Raw genomic sequence first — 22,516 nt, forward strand, 5'->3', positions numbered from 1 at the left:
TCTTTCATTCTCTTTCTTTATTCTTTTTCCTCTGTTATATGTCTTATTCAAAACTCTTTTGTGTCTTCTTCACTTGGTTGTTCTTCTCTTCCTATTTCCTTTCTTATTTCTTTTTTTCCAGTAGTGTTCATGATTTTGTTTCTGTAGATTCTTGTTCTTTCACTTTTGTTTAAGTCTACTTCTTTTTTCCTCATTTCTTTTAAGTATTCTAATTGTTTTATTTCTTCATTTACTTCTCCTCTTATCTTTTCTTCTATCATTTTTCTTATTCTTAATATCCTTCTTAACCTTTTATAGTTTCCTCTTATTAGCATGTCTTTTAGTTTATTTATCATGCTTTGTATTACTACTTCATATTATTTCTTAAATCCTATGAATTTGTTTTCTAAATACTTCTTTATTATGTATGTTATTCGGTAAATGTCTTCTTGTATCTCATTAATATCTCCTTCTTTCATTCACATTTTCATCAATATATCTTATTATCTCTTCACATATTTCTTTATTGAAATAATATCCAATGTATATACACTCTTTGATTTCTTTTCTTTTACTTTTCTTTATTAACTCTTCTATATATTCTATATCAATCTCTTTTTCTTTTTCTTTCTATTAATCTCTCTAATCTTTTCATTTTCTATATTATCTTCTTCTTTAATCATTTCTTCTACTTTCTTATTAATGTATTCTATGTTTTCTTTTTTAATTCCTTTACTTCTTTTAACTGTTTTTATATATTCTTCGATTGTAATATCAATATGGTATTCTTCTAATATTCTTTTTATTTCTTCTTTTCTTAATTTCTTTTTTAATTTAATATTCATTATATTAATTCCATAACAAATATATTCTTTCTTCCTTAGTTCTGTTTCTTCTCTTCTCCTTGTTTCACTTCTTCTTCTTCTTTATTCTCTTGTTCTTCTTCTATTATAATCATCTTCTTCTTTTCTTTCCATATTATATTCATCATTTCTGTCACTGATGATGCTCGTCGTATAATTGTCCCTTGTTCTGTCTCTTTCATCCTTGTTCTTTTCTTCTTCTGTCTTTGAAAATTTCTTTCCTCCTCCTCATCTTCTTCTTGTTCTTTAAATATTTCTTCTACGTTTATTCATCTTTTTTCTATTCCATTTATTAGTAATTGTGTTTTCCTTCTTTCTTTCATTACTTTACTTTCTATCACACTTTTATCAATTTGTTCTTGTAAGTATTTGTTCTCTATTCCTTTCTTCTCTTTTACCTTTTCCTTCATTTCTTCTTCTTTTTCTATGTTTTCTTTCCTTTCTTCTTCTATTATCTTGTCTTTTTCTTCTATTTCTTTGCCTTTCATCTTTCTAATCTTCTCCATTTCTTCTTTAATCTTGTCTATCTTTTCTTTTGTTTTCTTTATTTCTTCTTCTCTCTTTTTGTTGATTTCTTTAATCTCTTTCTTTTCTTTAATCTCTTGGATTTCTTTCTCTTTTTCTTGTTTCTCTAGTTTTCCTTTAAGTGTTCTGATTTTTCTTCTTTTTTATTTATTTCTATAGCATGTGTGCTTTTTAGTCTTTCTATCTCTTGTTCTCTCTTTCTAGCTTCTTCTTGTTCTTTTTATCCCTCTATTTTTCCTCTCTTCTTGTTTTCTTTGTTTTTGAATTTCTTCTTTGCTCTTTATCGTCATTTCTAACTCTTTTTTTTTCTTTCTCAAATTTTATCTTCATTTTCATTATCTCTTCTTCAAATTTTTTAGTAATTTTTCTTCTTTCTTCTTCATATTTTTCTATTATTGTTTGTTTCTCTTCTTCTTGTCTTTCTTCATTCTCTTGAGTCGATTTTTCTTGTATTATTTTTTCTTTTTCTTCTATTTCCATTAGCGTTTCTTCTTCTTTCACCTCTGTTGTTATCTCTAATTTCTCTTTAACTAGTCTCTCTAATTCTTCAAATCTTTTCATCCATTTTTGTATTGTTTTTGTGTTTTCTTCTTTCCTTTTATTCTTCCATCCTTGTCTTTTCTTATAATATCCTTTATTCTTATATTTTCTTATTCCAAACCGTTCATTTCGATGATAATACTTGTTAACCTTTCTTCTAGGATTGTAATAATTTTGGTTATAATATTTTCTGTAATAATCTGAGTATTTTGATATTCTGTTGAAAGTGTTATTAGGGCAATATTTCTTATAGTGTAGTTATTGAACATTTTATGACTATTGTTCCTTTGATAGTGATTATTGAGTTTTTTGATTCTATTTCTTGTTGAGTACCCTTGTTGGTAACATCTTCGTAACATTCCATTCAAAAGAAGAAAAGATAAAAATAAAATAATAAATATAAAATCAAAACTAAAATAACATAATAATATAATAACAATATCATTGACTTTATCTTATTTTATTCTTATTTTATTTATCTTCTTTCATTATTTTTATTCTTCTATTTTATTAAATGAAAATGAAAGAGAAATGAATAATAAAAATCAGAAACAACACATAAACATTAATACAAAATCAAATAATGAAATATCAAATAATAATTGATTATGATGAAGTAATTTAATAAGAAATATAATAAATAATAATATAACGAATGAAATAATATAATATGAAAGAATAATAATAAGAAAAGAAAAAGATATAAATGGTGATATTAATAATAAATGAAATTATAAATAATAATATAATAATAATGAAAGAAATAAATGATAATTCAATGAGAATAAAAAAGAAAGAAAAGGATAATATAGAATAAGAAGTATATTGAAAGAAAAGAAAAATGAGAAAGTTAAATCAATGATAAAAAAAAGAAGAAAGAAATAAGGAATATAAAGAAAAGAAATGAATGAAGAGATATACAGTTTCAAGAATAATAAATATGAAAATCAAATAATATAAAAATAAATAAATAATGAATAAATAATTTAATACATTTTATTTGATTGATATTTTATGATTTTGTTTCATTTATTGATTATGGATAAGTAGACATTATTGACAATAAAATAATAATTTGGAAGATATTTTGCATTTATGAATGTTTTGTGTTTTTGTTATTAAAATAAATAAGAATATAAAGAAATAATAAGAAATGAAAAATATAATGGGAAGCACAAAGAGTCTAGTAGTAGAAATCCATCTTCAAAGGTGGATATCCAGGTTCGATTCCTGGATAGTGCATCTTTTATTTTATATTATTTTTAAATATTTAGAATTTGTTTTATTATTTTTCATTTTGTTTTTATGATAAATACGTTTTATAATTCTAATCAGTAATTATTTCAATTTATCTCTTTTCTTATCAATCAATTTCCATCATTGTATTCTATTTGATTTATTATGTCTTATTATTTGATTTTCATAATTTTAATATTTATCATATTGTTCAAATGATTTAATAAATGATATGAATATTATTTGATTGAATATATAGATTTTAGATTCTTTATTTCTACTTATTTTATCAAGAGTGTGGTATTATCTTTTATTTCTATTATATTCATTTATTATTCAATAGTCAATTTATTCTTATTTATTTATATTTTGAATATATTCAATATTGTAGAATATAATTATTTGTTATTTGTTATTTCGTATTTTATTTCTATTGTTTTATTATATTTATAATTCATGTTAATTCTCATTCATTTTATCATTTCTATTAACTATATGATAGTTACCATTATATATAATTATTAATTCATAATTTAGAATAATTATTATCACTTTAATATTCTTACAACATCTTATTATTTATTCAACATACTTCATTTTAATACTTTTATATTTTATACAACTTATTCTCTTGTTTTAATTATTTGTAAAATTCGATAGAAATAAATGTTAAATGCAGTATTAGTAAGTATGATGGTTGAATATGTTATTGAATTAGTAAGAACAGGAATGTACTACTGTACAAGGGAATGTGAAATAGAAATAACATATTAGATAGATGGTACAGTAAGAAATGAATGTGGAATAGAATTAAAAAATAATGATTCATAAAATAAATGAAACAAAAATAGAAGAAATAATAAATGAAGGGATTGAAAAGAAAAAAGAAAAAGAAGTAGTAGAAATAAAGAAATTATTGACAAATACATCAAAAAATGGAAGTGTCATCAGACAAATGGACACTTTAGAAGATGGTTTGAGTCAAAATGAGTAGATAAAACTACTACAGTGAAAGCATGGAAGTCAATCAATATTAAGAAAAATGCATTTCTACAATTAACTAAAATGCAAGATGGTGCAATATTTTGTGGGTATAGAAAAGCAAAAATAATGAAAAATGAAAGATTGAAATACTCAACACTTTGTAAAGACAAGATAGCCACAGTAGAACACATTTTACTATCTTGTATTTGTTATAAAAATCACAAATAGAAAAACATGATAATATCGGCATAATAATATTGATTAATAAGAAAATACACAGGAAATAATCAATATAAAAAACCCCCATATGAAACAATGTTCCAATATAAAGACATTACAATGATATGGAACAAATAATGCATAAAAGTGAATGACAATACCACAAAAGATCAGACATATACGTATTAGATAAAAAGAATCAAACTAGTCTATTATTTGATATGACGATTGTGGCTGATCACAATATTAATGGAGAATAAATGAAGAAAAGAAATAAGTATAAGGAATTAAAGAATATTCTAATGAAAATAGAGAAAATAAAAGATGTCAGAATAATTCCAGTAGTAATTTCAATTAATAGATTAATAAATAAAGAAAGTAATAAATTAATTAAAGAATTAAAAATTGACATTGACATCGAGAAAGAAATTAAAGACCTTGTAATAAAAAATATGATTGATGTTATGGAATATTGCTTCAATCACAACCAAACATACTCCGTAGAACTACTAGAAGAAGAATACTCATTTGGATTAGTCTCTCCTGATCCATTAACAATAGAAACTAGTTCTATTAATATTTAATTAATTGCTTTTTATTATTCTCTACTTTATTATGAAAATAAGATTATTCTTTTGGGTTTATTGTCAAAAAAAACTTTAGATAATGTAAATGAATATTATAATAGAAAAAATTACAATATAAATGATTTGTTTCATGAGAAAAAGGTTATTTTGTAAAAAGTACCAGTTACTTAGATATAATTCAATAGTGATAATAAATTAAAAGTATTACCTACAAATACATATGAAAGTTGTCTCATTTTAAAACTTATTAAATTATATTGTAAATATCAAATTAATACACCCACCAAATGAAGAAAAAGAAAAATATATAAATGATATAAAACAAATAACAGTTAATATGATAAAGATATTTTTCTTCTTAATTATCAAATAAAGGAAACAAATTCAATAAATAACAACTTATTTTAAATATAATGTCATTTATTAAAAAAAAGAATTATTTGATAAACCAAATTAAGGATATAATTCTTTAATTTTTAAGAACAAAATTGAGAAGTAATTTATTTTTGTTTTGACTTTCATTTATATCTTTTCTATCTTAACCAATTTTTTTAAATGGTTGACATTCAAATAATTATATCAATTATACATTCTTTCAATGTATTTAAAAATGCTTCATTTTCTTTTATTTATTTTGTGAGTAACACTTTTATAAAGGTTATATGACAGTTATTTTCTCCATTACAAATTAATTCATTCAAAACAATTTCTTTATAAAAAAACATCATCAAAAACAAAAAAAGATAACAGAACAACAAAGGAATGAAAAAATCCAAAAAAACGAAAGAATAACCCTTCTATCACACGTGGATCAACGCAATCAAAGAGAAGAAATAAAAAGGAGAATAAAGAGTTTTTAAACATTGATAATAAAATGTTACCAACTCTTCCTGAATATAAAGCTCTTGAAGCAAAGTATGAACAAATGAAAACATTTGTTATGAAAGAAGCATTTAGTAAAGATCCAGAACGATTTAAAAAGTTTTCACTTCAATTTGAAGATATTTTTGTAGATTATTCAAAGAACCTTATTGATGAAGAAACAATGAAACTTTTAATTAAATTATGTGAAGCAGTTCATTTAAAAGAAAAAATTGAAGCAGAATTTACAGGAGTTAAAATTAATACTACAGAAAAAAGAGCAGTTCTTCATACAGCACTTAGAAATAGAAGTAATAATCCAGTACTTGTTGATGGAAAAGATGTTATGCCAGGTGTTAATGCAGTTCTTAATAAAATGGGAAAATTTGCAGAAGGAGTAAGAAATGGAAGTATTAAAGGATATACTGGTAAAGAATTTACAGACATTGTTAATATTGGAATTGGAGGAAGTGATCTTGGACCTGTTATGGTTACAGAAGCACTTAAATATTATCAACATGAACGATTAACACTTCATTATGTTTCAAATGTTGATGGAACACATATGGTAGAAGCTTTAAAGAAATGTAATCCCGAAACTACACTTTTTGTTATTTGTTCAAAAACATTTACAACAGCTGAAACATTAATGAATGCACATTCTGCACGTAAATGGTTTGTAGAAAAAACAGGAAATGAAGAAGCAGTTTCAAAACATTTTGTAGCAGTATCAACAAATGCAACAGAAGTTTCAAAATTTGGTATAAATACAGATAATATGTTTGAATTTTGGGATTGGGTTGGAGGAAGATATTCACTTTGGAGTGCTATTGGATTGACTATTATGATTTCTATTGGAGAACAAGGATTTCTTGATCTTCTTTCAGGAGCACATGCTATGGATAAACATTTTAGAAATACAGAATTTGCACATAATATTCCAGTTATACTTGCTGTTCTTGGAGTATGGTATAATAATTTATATCAAGCACAATCACATGCTATTCTTCCATATGATCAATATCTTCATAGATTTGCTGCTTATTTCCAACAAGGAGATATGGAAAGTAATGGTAAAAGAATTACTAAAGATGGAAAAGTAGTTAATTATACTACTGGTCCAATTATTTGGGGAGAACCAGGAACTAATGGACAACATGCATTTTATCAACTTCTTCATCAAGGAACTAAATTAATTCCAGCAGATTTTATTATTCCAGCAAATAGTTTAAATCCAATTGGAAAACATCATACTGTTCTTTTAGCTAATTTTATTGCACAAACAGAAGCATTAATGATGGGTAAAACTGAAGAACAAGTTATTGGAGAATTAAAAGCAACAGGTATGTCAGATGAACGTATTAAAGAACTTCTTCCACATAAATTATTCCCAGGAAATAGACCAACTAATTCTATTGTTTTTAAGAAAATGACACCATATGTACTTGGTTCATTAATTGCTATGTATGAACATAAAATATTTGTTCAAGGATGTATTTGGAATGTTAATTCATTTGATCAATGGGGAGTTGAACTTGGAAAACAACTTGCTAAAGCAGTTGAAAAAGATCTTGAAGCAGAAGGTCTTGTTAATAAACATGATGGTTCTACAAGTGGACTTATTAATCTTGTTAAAGATATGAGAAAAAACTAATTGAATAAAGAATTAAAGAATATTTTAAAAGAGAATATAAACAAGTTTTAATGGAATAAGAAAAAGATAAAAGAAAACCCTTTTTTAAAAAAAAAAATAAAACTTATAAAGAAGTTATTTTATTCATTTTAATGTCTTCTTCTCCAATTGATAATAATGATAATAAAGAAAAAAGTATTAAAACAACAAAACCAATTGAATTAAGAAGAAAAACAAGATATGAAGGAATTGTTGATTCAGTAGAATTTGGAGGAAAAGGAGTTGTAAATTTTGAAGGAAGAAGAATTATGTTAGATCATGTTATTCCAGGACAAAAAGTATCATTTTGTATTTGTAAAATTAGAAAAGGAAAATGTCCAGGAGGAAGTGTTGAAGTAATTGAAAAATCACCATTTGAAGATGTAGAAGATATTTGTAAACATAATAAAGAATGTGGAGGATGTTTATATCAAAGTATGGGATATCAACATCAATTAGAAATGAAGAAAACACAAGTATTACAAATGATAAATAAAGAAATAAAAGACTATCAATTTGATGGAATTAAAGCAAGTCCAATCAATATTGGATATAGAAATCGAATGGATTATACATTTGGAGATGGATATATTGGAGGACCATTAGAATGTGGATTACATAAAATGTATCATTTTAATGATGTAGTAACAACAATTGATTGTAGAATAGTTGATAAAGATTTTAATGAACTTCTTTTATTTACAAGAGATTATTTTAGAATAAAGAATATACCACATTATAATAAAATTAAACATACTGGATATTTAAGAAATTTATTAATTAGAAAAGCAAAGAAAACTAATGAAATTATGTATTGTTTAATTACTTCATCTCAACTTAATGTTGATTTAAATGAATTAAAAAATAAATTATTAGAACTTCCTTTAATGGGAAAACTTGTTAGTATTATTCATTGTATTTTTGATGATATAACAGATATTGTTGGATATGATAAAATGAACGTATTATATGGAAATGATTATATTACTGAAGAATTACTTGGATTACATTTTAAAATTACACCAATGTCTTTCTTCCAAACAAATTCACTTGGTGCTGAAGTATTATATCAAACAGTAAGAGACTATATAACTACAATACGTTGTGATATTATTTTTGATTTATATTGTGGTACAGGAACTATTACTCAACTTCTTTCTCCAATTTGTAAAAAAATTATTGGTGTTGAATTAAATCAAGACGCAATACGTGCAGCAAAATTAAATGCTGAATTAAATAAATTAACTAATTGTGAATTTAGAGCTGCTGATGTTAATATTGAATTAGATCAACTTCAAGAAAATAGACCAGAATTAATTGTTCTTGATCCTCCAAGAACAGGTATTCATCCTAATGCATTATCAAAAATTATTAAATATGGTGCTCAAACAATTGTTTATGTTTCATGTATGCCAACAACATTAATTAGAGATTTAATTGTATTAGAACAAAATGGATATAAAGTTAAAAATATTACTTTAGTTGATATGTTTCCAAATACACCACATGTAGAAACAGTTTGTTTATTAAAGAAAATAAACTCACCTAATTGAAATGAATTTTTAATTTTTAATTTATATTACACTACATTCTATCCATTCTTGTTTGAAAAGGAAAAAGGAATACTTCAAAAGTAGAATAAAAAATTAAAAACGTAATGGACCTTAACTTCATCATACGTCCTACCATTTTGTTTATAACAATTTTATTAAAAAAAAAAAAAAAGAGAAATAAAAACAAAACTTGTATTTTATTATTCTTATGAGTTGTTCTCATAATTGTTCAAATTGTTCTTTAAAAGGTAATTGTAATCAATTACCTAATCCATCAAATTGTTCACATAATTGTGATGGATGTCCATCAAAAGGTTCATGTTCATCAAGTACTTCATCTCAAGGAGGATGTTCACATAATTGTGATAGTTGTCCATCAAAAGGAAAATGTGGAGGAGGAAATAATGGACCAGACAGAGAACTTGAAGAAATTATTGAAAAATTAAAAGGAATTAAACATAAATATGTAATATTATCAGGAAAAGGAGGTGTTGGAAAAAGTACATTTGCTACTCAATTCTCATGGGTTCTTTCAGAAGATAAACAAGTAGGATTATGTGATTATGATATTTGTGGACCTTCTATTCCACAAATGTTTGGACAAATTGGAGTGAATGTTACTAGTGGAATGACAGGATTACAACCAATTTATGTCACAGAAAATTTATGTACTATGAGTATTGGATATCTTGTAGCAACTGAAACTGCTGTTGTATGGAAAGGACCAAAGAAAAATTCATTAATAAGACAATTTATTCATGATGTTGATTGGGGAGAACTTGATTATTTAATTATTGATACACCACCAGGAACATCTGATGAACATTTAACTATTGTAAGTATTTTAAATAAATGTAATGTTGATGGAGCTATTATTATTACTACACCACAAGATGTTTCATTAATTGATGTTAGAAAAGAAATTAATTTTTGTAAGAAAATAGGATTACCAATTATTGGAGTAGTAGAAAATATGAGTGGTTTTATTTGTCCATGTTGTCATAAAGAAAGTACTATTTTCCCACCAACTCATGGAGGAGCAAAACAAATGTGTGAAGAAATGGGAGTTAAATTTTTAGGAAAAATTCCATTAGATCCAATAATTGCACATTCATGTGATATTGGAGCACCATATTTCCTTGAACATCCAGACTCAGAAGCAACAAAGAATTTCAAACGAATATATAAGGAAATAATAACAAATCTTTAAATGAAAGAAATGTTACACCAAATTTTATGTTATTTTCAAACTGTTTTAAAGAAGAAAAAGAAAGAAAGAAAGAAAAAAAAAAAACACACAACCCTAAAAAGTAAGAAATAAAAGAGAAATATAACTGAGAAATAACAATATAATAATGCCTAAAGCTAAAAAAGTAACTAAGGAAAAAGTTAAACGAGTTAAAGGAGAAAAAAATACAAAAAAGTCTAAAACTCTTCAAAAAGAAGGAAATGATATTACACCACTTGTTAATGAAGAAGGAGAAGTTAAATATAATACAAGATCAAAAGATAGTGCTATTGTTTCAGTTGGAAAACAAGGAACAGAAAGTAAAGCATGGCCAGATTATGTATTTTTAAAAGGAACATCATTTTCAAGTAGTAATAAAGATAAAGCAAAGGATATTAAAATAGAAAATTTTACATTACAAGTACCAGGAAAAGTTCTTCTTAATAATTCATCATTAACAATGGGATTTGGATCAAAATATGGATTAGTTGGAAAAAATGGAATTGGTAAATCAGTATTAATGTGTGCTATTTCAGGAAGAGAAAGTGGTACTCCTTTTGGTAATATTCCAGCAAATATTAGAATTTTACATGTTCAACAAGAAGTTCCAGGAAATGAATTAACACCATTAGAAACAGTATTACAAGCAGATATTGAAAGATTATGGTTAATTAATGAAGAAAAAAGATTATTAGCAGAAAAAGATAAAAAACCAGAAAATGAAGAACATGAAGAAAGTATAGAAGAAGAAGATATAGAACCACCATATGATTTAAATGATATTTATGAAAGAATGAAAGAAATTGAAGCAAGTAAAGCAGAACCAAGAGCATTAAAAATATTAAAAGGACTTGGATTTGCAGAAGATGAAATGAAAACTAAAACAACTAAAGAATATTCAGGAGGATGGAGAATGAGAATTTCATTAGCTACAGCATTATTTTTACAACCAGATTTATTAATTTTAGATGAACCAACAAATCATCTTGATTTAAATGCAGTTATTTGGTTAGAACATTATTTAATGAATTGGAAAAAATCATTATTACTTGTTTCACATGATACATCATTTTTAAATAATGTATGTGATCATATTGTTCATTTTACTAATCAAACATTAACAACATATAGAGGTGATTATGGTAGTTTCTTAAAAGCATTAGAAATGAAAAAAAATTCAGATGAAAAGAAAAAAAGAATCGAAAAGGCAGAACAACAAAAAGCAAAGAAAAAAGGAGAAGAAAAGAAAAAAGTAAAAGTTCAATTAACAAAACAAGAAAAAGCAAGTAAAGAATTAGAAGGAAAAGCACCTGTCTTTGAATTTCCTGATCCAGGAGATTTTGATACTTGTGCTGTTCAATTTGATGAAGTTTCATTTAAATATGTAGGAGCAAAACAACCAATTTTTAGAGATTTACAATTTGGAATTTATCTTAAAAGTAGAATTGGATTAGTTGGACCAAATGGAACAGGTAAATCTACATTAATGAAATTAATTGATGGAGAATTAAAAGAAACAACAGGATTTATTACTCGTGATAGACAATTAAGAATTGGTAGATTCCATCAACATCATGTTGACCAATTACCTATGGATATTTCTTCTATAGAATATATGCAAAAAACATTCCCATCAGCTCAAATTCAAGAAATTAGACAATTCCTTGGAAGATTTGGATTAAAAGGAGATACTCCAAAACAACAAATACAAACATTATCAGGTGGTCAAAAAAGTAGATTAGTTTTTGCTGAAATTTGTTGGAAAAAACCACATTTATTACTTCTTGATGAACCTACAAATCATCTTGATGCAGACTCAATTGAATCATTGATTGAAGGATTATCCACTTTTGGAGGTGGATTAGTATTAATTTCACATCATCAACATATGATTGAATCTGCATGTGAAGAAATTTGGGTTGTAAAAGGAAATGGTACTGTTGAACGATTTGATGGAGACTTTAATGATTATAAGAATATGTTATTGAAAGATATGGATCTTGATGATGAAGATAATTAATTAATAATTAAAACTTTTTTTTTTAGTAAATCAAATAAATTATTCTTGATGTTCTTTATTCTTAAAGTCATAAGGAATGAAGCCTAAAATAATAGGTAAATGTTTTGGAAGATGAAGTGCTTCATGCCAATTTTCAGATAATGATTTGTAATATGGTAATGAAATAAAAATGGTTTTATTCTTAAAACATTGTCCTAAATAAACTACAAGTTCCATCATTGTTAAATTAAGTGAAAAACAAATACTATTTAATAAAACTTGAAGAATCATTACCATTGTAATATTAAAGAAGAATAATGATAATATTAATGTAGTCCAAAATGGAAAATTATCATTTGAATAATACATTTTCCAAATATACCATAAATGAGTATCACAAATTAACATTCCTCTAAAACATCCTACCATAAATAAAAAGAAATATTTTGCATTATGATATCCAATACATGCACTCATCCATGAACAATGATGATCATATTTTGTTATACATCGTTTACAAAATCCACAATGATGTGTTCTTGCAGGTCTTGGTTTATTACATATACTACATACTTCTTCACTATCATATAATAAATTTCTTTCATATCCTAAATCAACTTCTTTAGGTTGAACAAAATGACATTTAAAGAATGACCAAAATATTTGATAATATGTGTAATGTAATTCAAAATAAAACCAAAATAATCTTTCAGTCCATGACCAATTGAAATAAAAATATTTCATAATAAAATACACACACAACACATATGTTATTACTAATAAACATGGTATTATTACCCATAAATATTTTACTACAATTAATATTTTTTTTGCAACTATTCCTGGTAATCCTTCTATTCTACTTATTGTATCTTCAACATTTTCCATATCAGCAATCTTAGTGTCTTTAATACTAATAGATGATTGATTATTTTGTTGTTGCTCAGTCATATTATTAGTATTTCCTTTTCTCAGTTTTCGTTTTTTTTATTTTTTTTTTATTTTTTTTTTTTTTCATACTTTCGTTTTTCTTTTCATCTAGGAATTGATAACTAGTTCATAATGAGTCAGAAACCTCCTGTTAGATTCACTATTGGTTCACGTAAAGTGGCTATAACTAAGAAAGAACCAGAAAATACTGCAATACCTATTGTTGAAACAATGCTTAAACATCAAATGATTGCTAATATTAAAAATAGAAATAATAATGAAAATCAATCAAATGAAATTACAGATTTAATGAAAGCTGTTGATGAAATGAAGAAGATTGATGTTAGAGATACAAATAGAAAAATAGATATGATAGAAAATATTTTATTATCAATAGAAAAGGAAAGTTTAAAAAATGATGTTAATTTAAAAAGTATTAAAGAATCAGTAAATCATCAACATGTTGTATTAGAACAATTTCTTGTTTAAAATTATTTGTTTTTCTTTTCCTTGGAGGTTTTAAATAGAAGATAAATAATGTAACAATCCTAAAATCAAATACAAAGAATATCATATTTAGTACAAATACTTTCACACAATTATATTCAATAATAATGAATAATCAGTAAAAAACATAAACAAATTACATTTATTTTTCTTTCTAAAATATTCATTTTCATTATTTCTGATAAAAAAAAACTTAAAAAGAAGAAAAGAAAGAAATGAATATTAACCAATACATTAGTTATTTAAAGGAATGGAGTCATTTATCAAATACTACAATATTATTTGATAGTGCAACAGATGAATTAACTGCAAGAAATGTTTATAGTAAAATTAGTGGGAAAACACACATTTATTTTATTGTTGAAGATAGTTTTGGAAATGTATTTGGGTCATATCACAATTATATTCCACAACAAGATGAAACGGTAGGATATGAAAAGGATCCCGATCATTTCATTTTTACTTTACATAACCCACATAATATTGAACCTTCAAAATATGAACCAAATAAAAATAATAATGATCTTATTCATACCTATTATAACTATGATATTAATAATGTTTTAAATATTCAACATGCTTATGGAATAACAAGTAATTCTAAAGTATTTATATATGAATCTATTATCAATTATTATATTAATATTCCAAATAATGATCCACGGGTATTTACAACTACAGTTAATTGTTTTGTTAATATGAAAAGACTTCTAATCATTGAAATGAATTAAAAACATTTTTTTTTTCCTTTTTTTCTTTTTGATTTCATTGATTTTCTTTAATAAAGAATCTCTCAAAAACCATAATAATTCTACTAATAAAAATTCAATTCAATTCTGCTTACAACATAAAGAAAAGAAGAAGAGCCATGAGTGAAATAATTGTTGCTGGTGCAAAATCAGTTCCATCACTTAATTTGATTTGAATTTTTGATTTTTCATTTCCTTGAAGCATAATTTTAACTGGAGTTTTTTCATTAATATTTGATAATTCTAAAAATCCATTTTCAGCTCCATTAGTATGGAAACAAGCATTACCTGAACATGTTTCAGTTAAATTAGTTGTATAAAATAATGTTGGAATAACTTTACCTTTCATTGCAAAGTAAATATTCTTATCTCCTTTAGCTGGTGTGTAAATAACAAAATTTAATACTTTTTTATCTGATTTACTTCCTCCGTATTCAAATTCTGTAGAAAATCTAAAGTCTTTATTTGGAAGAATAACATATGGTTCTTTATCATAACTTTTTATAGTTTCACTTGATTGTTCTTTTCCACATGTCGTTGAAATAATTACATCTTGTGAGAAACATAATGCTTCAGTTTTACATTGGACATAAGCAGCAATATAATATTCATCATATGATTTTTCAAAAGAAAGTGTAAGTGTTCCACTAGTACTACTAGTTTGTTCTTTACAATAAGTACTTCCTTGTGGATTAATGAAATTTGTTCCAATTCCTGTATAATTGTTTGGAATTTCTTCTTTTTTACCAATACAAACAGCAAGACGATTTAATAAATTATTTGTAACAAAATATTGGAAAGATAATTCAACTGTTCCAATAACAGCGTTGTCACTGGGATTAACAGTAGTCCATAATTCTTTTTGTCTTGTAGCATTAAAAATAAAATAATTTGGAACTCCTTTTGCTTGGAAATTAGCTTCAAGAACAGTATGATCATATAATCTACCTGCTGATTGAACATCAAAATCAGCAGAAACAAATGCAACTAATAAGAAGAAAAGCATTACTGTATTTTTAAGATCTTTTGTAGAATCTTTTTAAATTATGATTTGTCTTTTTCAACTCATTTCTTTTCCTCATTGGTATGGAAAGGGTTTATTTGAAAGAATAAATTAAACTCTCGCTAATATATATCTATTCTATTACTCTCATTCATCCAATCTAATCTCAAAAAAAAAACATATTTTTACTTTCAAAACTTAAAATATTAAAAATACCCATAAAATTTATTGTTTTTGATTTGTGTGGTAGTTCTGAGAATAGAACATACTTATTATTTATAAAACTTTTCAATAATAACAAAAAATAATAACAAAAAAAAAAGGATAAAGAAAACCCTAAAAAAATAAGAAAAGAACTTTATAACCATTTAAAGGATGTCTAAACAACTCTTCCTCAATAGATGTAAAGATGTAGAAGAATACCAAAAGGCAGGTCATAATCCATGGCCACATAAATTCAATGTTAGTATTACTGTTCCAGAATTTATTGCTAAATATTCTGGACTTGAAAAATCACAAGTTAGTGATGATATTGTTAGTGTTGCAGGAAGAGTTCTTTCAAAAAGATCATCATCATCAGCCCTTATGTTTATTGATTTACATGATTCACAAACAAAATTACAAATTATGTTGAATAAATCAGCATATGAAAATAAAGAAGATTTTGTTTCATTAACCAAAATGATTTATAGAGGAGATATTTGTGGATTTACTGGACATCCAACACGTACCAAAACAGGAGAACTTTCACTTATTCCAATATCAGGAATGATTCTTTCACCATGTCTTCATATGTTACCATCAATGCATTATGGATTAGGAGATCAAGAAACAAGATTTAGAAAGAGATATCTTGATTTAATTGTAAATCCCGAAAGTGTTAAGAATTTTGTATTAAGAACAAAAGTTGTTAAAGCTGTAAGAAAATATCTTGACGATAAAGGATTCCTTGAAGTTGAAACCCCAATTTTAAATACAATTCCAGGAGGAGCTACTGCTAGACCATTTATTACACATCATAATCAACTTGATATTCAAATGTATATGAGAATTGCACCAGAATTATATTTAAAAGAATTAGTTGTTGGAGGAATTAATAGAGTTTATGAAATAGGAAGATTATTTAGAAATGAAGGTATTGATCAAACACATAATCCAGAATTTACTACATGTGAATTTTATATGGCATATGCAGATTATAATGATATTATGAAAATGACAGAAGAACTTCTTGGAAATATGGTTAAAGATATTACAGGAGGATCAACTAAATTAGAAATTAAAGACAGATTAATGGATATAAATAATGAAGAAGATATTAAAATGTTAGAAAAATTCTTTAAAGAACCAATTCCAAGACCATTTAATTCAGCCGAATGTAGTAAAGTTATTGAAAAGCATTGTACTGAATTAAATTATTATTATGATGGTAATAATGAAAAAGCTATGAAGAAACTCTTTGCAGATTTTGTAACAGAAAAGAAAATGGTACTTGACTTTACTGCACCATTTAAAAGAATTTCATATGTTCATGCTCTTGAAGAGAAATTTGGAGAAAAAATTCCAAGACCACTTGATGGACCAGAAGCACTTACTTTTCTTAAAAAACAAGCTATTAGATTTAATGCTATTTGCGCTGAACCACAAACTACTGCACGTGTTATGGATAAATTATTTGGAGATTTGATTGAAGTTGATCTTGTTCAACCAACATTTGTTTGTGATCAACCACAATTAATGAGTCCACTTGCTAAATATCATAGAAGTGAACCAGAATTAACTGAACGATTTGAATTATTCATTCTTAAGAGAGAAATTGCTAATGCATATACAGAATTAAATAACCCAATTGTCCAAAGATCTAATTTCGAACAACAAGCTAAAGATAAAGCTGCTGGAGATGATGAAGCACAACTTGTTGATGAAGTATTCCTTGATGCAATTGAACATGCATTCCCACCAACAGGAGGATGGGGACTTGGAATAGATAGATTAGCTATGCTTCTTGCAGATGTAGATAATATTAAAGAAGTTATTTTATTCCCAACTATGAGACCAGAAGATGAATTAGAAAAGAAAGCACGTGAAGCTAAAGAAGATGCTATGGTTGCACAAGAACTTGCTGCTACTGAAGAAAAAGGAGGAAAGAAAGTTGTCAAACCAAAAGCTAATAAACAACAACCAGTTAAAGAAGTTCTTGATGGATTCCAATTAGAAATTAGAGTTGGTAAAATTGTTGAAGCTGGACCACATCCAAATAGTGAACATCTTCTTGCACTTAAAGTTGATGTTGGAGAAGAAAAACCAAGAAGTGTTGTTGCTGGACTTGCTGAACATTATAAACCAGAAGAATTATTAAATCAAAAAGCTACTTTTGTATGTAACTTAAAACCATCCAAATTAAGAGGAGTTGCATCAGAAGCTATGATTCTTGCTGCTACTTCACTTGATGGTACTAAAGTTAAATTCTGTCATCCAAGTGCTGATGCTGCTATTGGAGCACAAGTTATTCCAAAAGAAGGTAAAGTTACTATTTCTGCTAAGAAGATTTCAATTGATGTTGTTGGAAAGATGAATCTTGCATTGAAAGGAGGATTAGTTAGAACTAATGACGTTCCACTTATTGTTAAAGATACTGAACTTACAGTGACTGTTGATGAAGTTGTTGATGGAACTGTTAGATAAGTTTTAAATGAACGGTTTTTCTTTAGATTTAATTTTTTAATTATTCATAAATGAAAAGACAAGATAAAAGATATAACAGGTTATTTAAAGGTAAAGAAATGTTTATTTTGAATTATTTCTATTTTATTTCTTTTGTTTTTGAGTATTTACTCAATTAACAGTAATACATTTAATAAATGTTAAATTATCATACAGAGAGATTGAATAAGATTAATTGAATTGTTGTCTATAAGAGTTTTAAAAAATAACAAACTAAAAAGAAAAGAACCAATATAAATAACATAAAAATAAAAAGCAATTAATTAAGTGTTAATAGAAATAACTTTTATTATTCCTGCCTCAGCGGAGATTAATCTTTTTCAATAAGTGTTATTCTAAAGGTTCTATAGAATATGTTTGAATATGAGAGAATTTGTATTCAATGACGTCCATCATGTTTTTAATTACATGGTTTTTAATTTCTTTCTCGATGTCAATGTCATTTTTTAATTCTTTAATTGATTTAATACTTTATTTATTTACTAATCCATTTATTGAAATTACTACTGGATTTATTTTGTCATATTTTAATTTTTCTATTTTCTTTAGAATATTCTTTATTTCCATGTCTTTTCTTCATTTATTCTAAAGTAATATCGTTATTTTTGTATATTTCATTATTTGTTTTTTCCTTGTTCTAATTTTCTTATTAGAATCAAACATGATTTTATTTGTATTGACTCTGACTATTTCTTCCTTATTAAATTTAATTCTTTATTCATTGTCATCATATATTTTAGGTACTTTATTCTTTCCAGTGTTTTAACTTTGATTCATTCTTCATCATATTCATTTAATTTCATGTTGCACTTTATTCTGTACATTTTCTTCTCTTGACCAAATCTTCTAGTCTATTGATTTTCTTTAGGATTTCTTTTATTTCATCAAATTTGTCTCCTATTATTTTATTTTGGAGATAAAGGTGCATAGCCATTGAAATCTTCTTCATATCATCTTGCAGTTACTGCATTCTGCTTCCTGACAATATCAATCTATTATTAATTTCCATTATTAATCGGTCAGCTTCTTTTCATTGAATATAGTAATTAATGTTTGAACATTTTTCGATTTTCATTTCTTTCACTTTATTGATGAGAGTGTTAAGGTATTCTTCATCAATTTCAGTAGAGTTATTCTTTAATATGATGTTTTTTATTATTGAATTAAACTCTACTCTTCCTTCTATTATATCATTTACTTTCACTCTAATGTACCGTTTAGTATTTTCTTTTATTTAATATGATATTTTAATATATTTAATATATTCATTTTCATTATTGACATTGATATTTGTCACTTTTATTATACTTTCTATTTATTCCCAATCTTTTGTTTTTTTCTTTAATTTCTTATTTAACCAATTAATTCAAAACAATACATCACTTCAATTAAATTTCTGTTTCTTTCTTTTGTTATATTTATTCTTGTATTTTCATTATGTTTTGTTTATTATTTATTATTCTTACAATTTTACATTTATCATTCATTTCTTTAATTGGGTTTTGTTTTTAATTTCTTCTTCAATTGTTTTAATGTCTTTTTCTTCATTGTCTTTTGTTTTTTTCTCTAATTTCTTCATTAGTTTTTCAATTATCTTTTTCTTTTTGATTGAATATACTTCTTGAAGAATATCATACCTTCTTTTTCTTTTATCTTCTTACTTTTTGAGTATTTCTTCATATTCTCCTTTATTTCATTCACTTGTTATTCTTTTTATTCTTTCTTGTATCTCATTTCTTGTTATTCATTTATATTTGTTATGGGTGTAATTATTATTGTATTTTCCTTGTATTTATTTGTATCTTTCGTCTTCTAATCCATTTTCCTTGTTATTTCATTTATCATTATTACTATTATGTCATTTATTGTTATTGACATTCATTTTTTTATTGTATGACATTGGATTTCTATTTCTTGTTTGCTTTTCTTTACAAGACACAATGGTTTTATACATAGCAATTGCATTAAAAATTTGTTGTATTTCCTGCACTGGAAAGTATCTGTTGATCCAATATAATTTAGAAAGAAATAAAAAGAAGAAAAATTGAATGACGATTATCTTAAAAATAAAAGAAGTTCAAACTAAAAATAAAAGAAGAACTAATAAATAATAAAATAATAAAGAAAGAATGCAATTAGGATATAATGAAATAATGATTGTCTCGAAGTATTTTAAAGATATTAAAGATTTTATTAATTTAGAAATTGGAATTAAAAGATTTCAAGGAAATATGGAACGATTTCATTTTAATCCAATTCCATTGAATCAATATTCAAGAAGATTGTTTCCTAATATTGAAACATTTCATATTTATAATAACTATGATGAAATATTTGAAGATGGAAGAATATTTAAACAAATAATATGGTATAAAGTAGAATATTCAAGATATTTAAAAGAGAAAAATGAAATGAATGAATGTAAAAATATCGAATATACAAAAGAAGATAGAGAAGAATATGGAAATACAATACCAATAGAAGTCAATTCACTTGGAAATGAATGTTTTTATGGATGTGATGATATTCAATCAATTAATATACCAATAAATGTTAGTAAAATAGGAGATGAATGTTTTATAGGGTGTACATCATTAACATCAATTGAAATACCAACAAGTGTAACTAAAATAGGAAATGAATGTTTTTATGACTGTTCAACATTAACAACAATTACTATACCAACAAATGTTAGTAAAATAGGAGATAGATGTTTTTCCAGATGTTCATCATTAGTATCGATTACTATACCAACAAATGTTAGTGAAATAGGAGATTGGTGTTTTTGTGAATGTTCAACATTAACAACAATTACTATACCAACAAATGTTAGTGAAATAGGAAATTGGTGTTTTTGTGAATGTTCAACATTAAAATCAATTAATATACCAACAAGTGTTAGTAAAATAGGAGATGGATGTTTTTATGAATGTACATCATTAACATCAATGAATATACCATCATCAATTACATCATTTGGATGTGGGTGTTTTTATCATTGTGGATGTGAAAAAGAATTAAAGGAGAATAAAACAATACCAGAATATTGCTTTTGAAGAATATTAAAGAAGAAAGAAGATAATTGAATTGTTAAAGAATAAAAAGAATGTTTATTTTATAATTTAACTGATAAGAAATACATAATAAACAATTTAATTGATAATAAAATAAAGAATGAAATATCAAATGAATGAAATGTGATAAAAATCATTCATCATTGATTTAATTATTATTATTATGTTATGTTTATTCATTTTTAATTTATTTCATATTATTTATTTGTTTCAATATGTTGAATTAATAGAAATATAACATCAATCATATTCATTGATAAATATTGATGATGAATGATAATATATTTCAAATATCAATCATATTTATCATTTCATGTATTTTGTATTTATTTTTTATTATATTTCAATGATAATGTTGATGTGAATTGTTGATATTGAATAACAAAGATGATGAATGTCATAATTCATAATATGATGAATGTGTTGTTCAATGAATATGAATAATTTATATTAAATTATTTCATTTTATACAATTGTGTTTCATTTATTTTTGATTGAAACGTATATTCAATGAGAATGATATTTATCATTTTCTATATCTTGTTTATTTTCAACTTATTCATATGATTTGAAGAATAAAATGAATGTGTTGTTATTATGTTTAATGTTTCTTATTATTTTTACAAATATATACACAACATCAAATTATTCATAATTCATTTTATTTGTTTGTCAAATTAATCTATATTATCATGACTGTTATATTTGATAGTGACGAGTATTTGTAATGATAGAATTTACATTATTAATTACAATGACATTCTCATTGTTATTGAATGATTTTTTGATATCGTGTGAATCAAGAAATGAATGAGAATAATTGAAATGGTAAATTATATTACAAAGATGTGGTATTGATTGATTTAATTAATTTTCAAACAAGGTATGATGAATAAGAAAATAAAAATATGCAATGTGTTTTTTTCACAATGAGTGATGAATTAATAATGATAAACGGATATTTTGTTAAATGTCTAGTATCATATTTGATTTGATTTATAATTAAAAGTAAACATAATGAGTTGAAATAGTGATATGAATAAAGTGAATAATAATGATATTTTCATATGATTAAATGAATAAAGTTGATTATTCTTTATAAATATAATTAACATTGTTTGTATTTAAATCAATATTCTAAACATATAGAAATGAAACAAATATTTAATAATTAAATAAATGATAATAATAAACATTCTTATGAGTTTAATTTGTTCATTATGATTTGTTTAATATTTTAACAAAATCAAATAACAAACAATGTAATATGAATATTTTGTTAA

General features: G+C 24.7%; 10 protein-coding genes across 10 annotated transcripts, besides 5 other annotated features; 8 read left to right on the forward strand and 2 right to left on the reverse strand.

Moving 5' to 3' along the window:
* Positions 1–2,257: part of a repeat region that runs on past the window's edge.
* A 1,543-nt stretch (positions 2,258–3,800) lies between these two features.
* Positions 3,801–4,944: a repeat region.
* An 863-nt stretch (positions 4,945–5,807) lies between these two features.
* Positions 5,808–7,448, forward strand: EHI_047730 (glucose-6-phosphate isomerase, putative; the record flags this gene model as incomplete). The annotated part of the gene is made up of 1 exon (XM_645503.2): positions 5,808–7,448. One exon carries the CDS (start codon positions 5,808–5,810, stop codon positions 7,446–7,448), a length of 1,641 nt encoding a protein of 546 aa, XP_650595.1.
* Positions 7,449–7,579: 131 nt separating this feature from the next.
* On the forward strand, positions 7,580–9,019 carry EHI_047740 (RNA methyltransferase, putative; the record flags this gene model as incomplete). The annotated part of the gene is made up of 1 exon (XM_645502.1): positions 7,580–9,019. The coding sequence occupies one exon, from the start codon at positions 7,580–7,582 to the stop codon at positions 9,017–9,019; it is 1,440 nt and encodes a 479-aa protein (XP_650594.1).
* A 208-nt stretch (positions 9,020–9,227) lies between these two features.
* On the forward strand, positions 9,228–10,229 carry EHI_047750 (Nucleotide-binding protein, putative; the record flags this gene model as incomplete). The annotated part of the gene is made up of 1 exon (XM_645501.2): positions 9,228–10,229. The coding sequence occupies one exon, from the start codon at positions 9,228–9,230 to the stop codon at positions 10,227–10,229; it is 1,002 nt and encodes a 333-aa protein (XP_650593.1).
* Positions 10,230–10,374: 145 nt separating this feature from the next.
* Positions 10,375–12,267, forward strand: EHI_047760 (ATP-binding cassette protein, putative; the record flags this gene model as incomplete). The annotated part of the gene is made up of 1 exon (XM_001913940.1): positions 10,375–12,267. The coding sequence occupies one exon, from the start codon at positions 10,375–10,377 to the stop codon at positions 12,265–12,267; it is 1,893 nt and encodes a 630-aa protein (XP_001913975.1).
* Positions 12,268–12,291: 24 nt separating this feature from the next.
* On the reverse strand, positions 12,292–13,197 carry EHI_047770 (uncharacterized protein; the record flags this gene model as incomplete). Its single annotated transcript, XM_645512.2, has 1 exon — positions 12,292–13,197. One exon carries the CDS (start codon positions 13,195–13,197, stop codon positions 12,307–12,309), a length of 891 nt encoding a protein of 296 aa, XP_650604.1. The 3' UTR covers positions 12,292–12,306.
* A 111-nt stretch (positions 13,198–13,308) lies between these two features.
* Positions 13,309–13,665, forward strand: EHI_047780 (uncharacterized protein; the record flags this gene model as incomplete). The annotated part of the gene is made up of 1 exon (XM_645511.1): positions 13,309–13,665. One exon carries the CDS (start codon positions 13,309–13,311, stop codon positions 13,663–13,665), a length of 357 nt encoding a protein of 118 aa, XP_650603.1.
* Positions 13,666–13,898: 233 nt separating this feature from the next.
* Positions 13,899–14,414, forward strand: EHI_047790 (uncharacterized protein; the record flags this gene model as incomplete). The annotated part of the gene is made up of 1 exon (XM_645510.1): positions 13,899–14,414. One exon carries the CDS (start codon positions 13,899–13,901, stop codon positions 14,412–14,414), a length of 516 nt encoding a protein of 171 aa, XP_650602.1.
* A 109-nt stretch (positions 14,415–14,523) lies between these two features.
* Positions 14,524–15,438, reverse strand: EHI_047800 (uncharacterized protein; the record flags this gene model as incomplete). Its single annotated transcript, XM_645509.2, has 1 exon — positions 14,524–15,438. The coding sequence occupies one exon, from the start codon at positions 15,436–15,438 to the stop codon at positions 14,524–14,526; it is 915 nt and encodes a 304-aa protein (XP_650601.2).
* Positions 15,439–15,810: 372 nt separating this feature from the next.
* On the forward strand, positions 15,811–18,120 carry EHI_047810 (uncharacterized protein; the record flags this gene model as incomplete). Its single annotated transcript, XM_645508.2, has 1 exon — positions 15,811–18,120. The coding sequence occupies one exon, from the start codon at positions 15,811–15,813 to the stop codon at positions 18,118–18,120; it is 2,310 nt and encodes a 769-aa protein (XP_650600.2).
* Positions 18,121–18,408: 288 nt separating this feature from the next.
* Positions 18,409–18,737: a repeat region.
* A 3-nt stretch (positions 18,738–18,740) lies between these two features.
* Positions 18,741–19,607: a repeat region.
* Positions 19,553–20,161: a repeat region.
* A 127-nt stretch (positions 20,162–20,288) lies between these two features.
* Positions 20,289–21,215, forward strand: EHI_047820 (uncharacterized protein; the record flags this gene model as incomplete). The annotated part of the gene is made up of 1 exon (XM_645507.2): positions 20,289–21,215. One exon carries the CDS (start codon positions 20,289–20,291, stop codon positions 21,213–21,215), a length of 927 nt encoding a protein of 308 aa, XP_650599.2.
* Between the last annotated feature and the right edge of the window lie 1,301 nt (positions 21,216–22,516).

Source organism: Entamoeba histolytica, genomic scaffold, assembly GCF_000208925.1.
Source record: "Entamoeba histolytica HM-1:IMSS scf_1104750517037 genomic scaffold, whole genome shotgun sequence".
Taxonomy (NCBI): domain Eukaryota; phylum Evosea; order Mastigamoebida; family Endamoebidae; genus Entamoeba; species Entamoeba histolytica.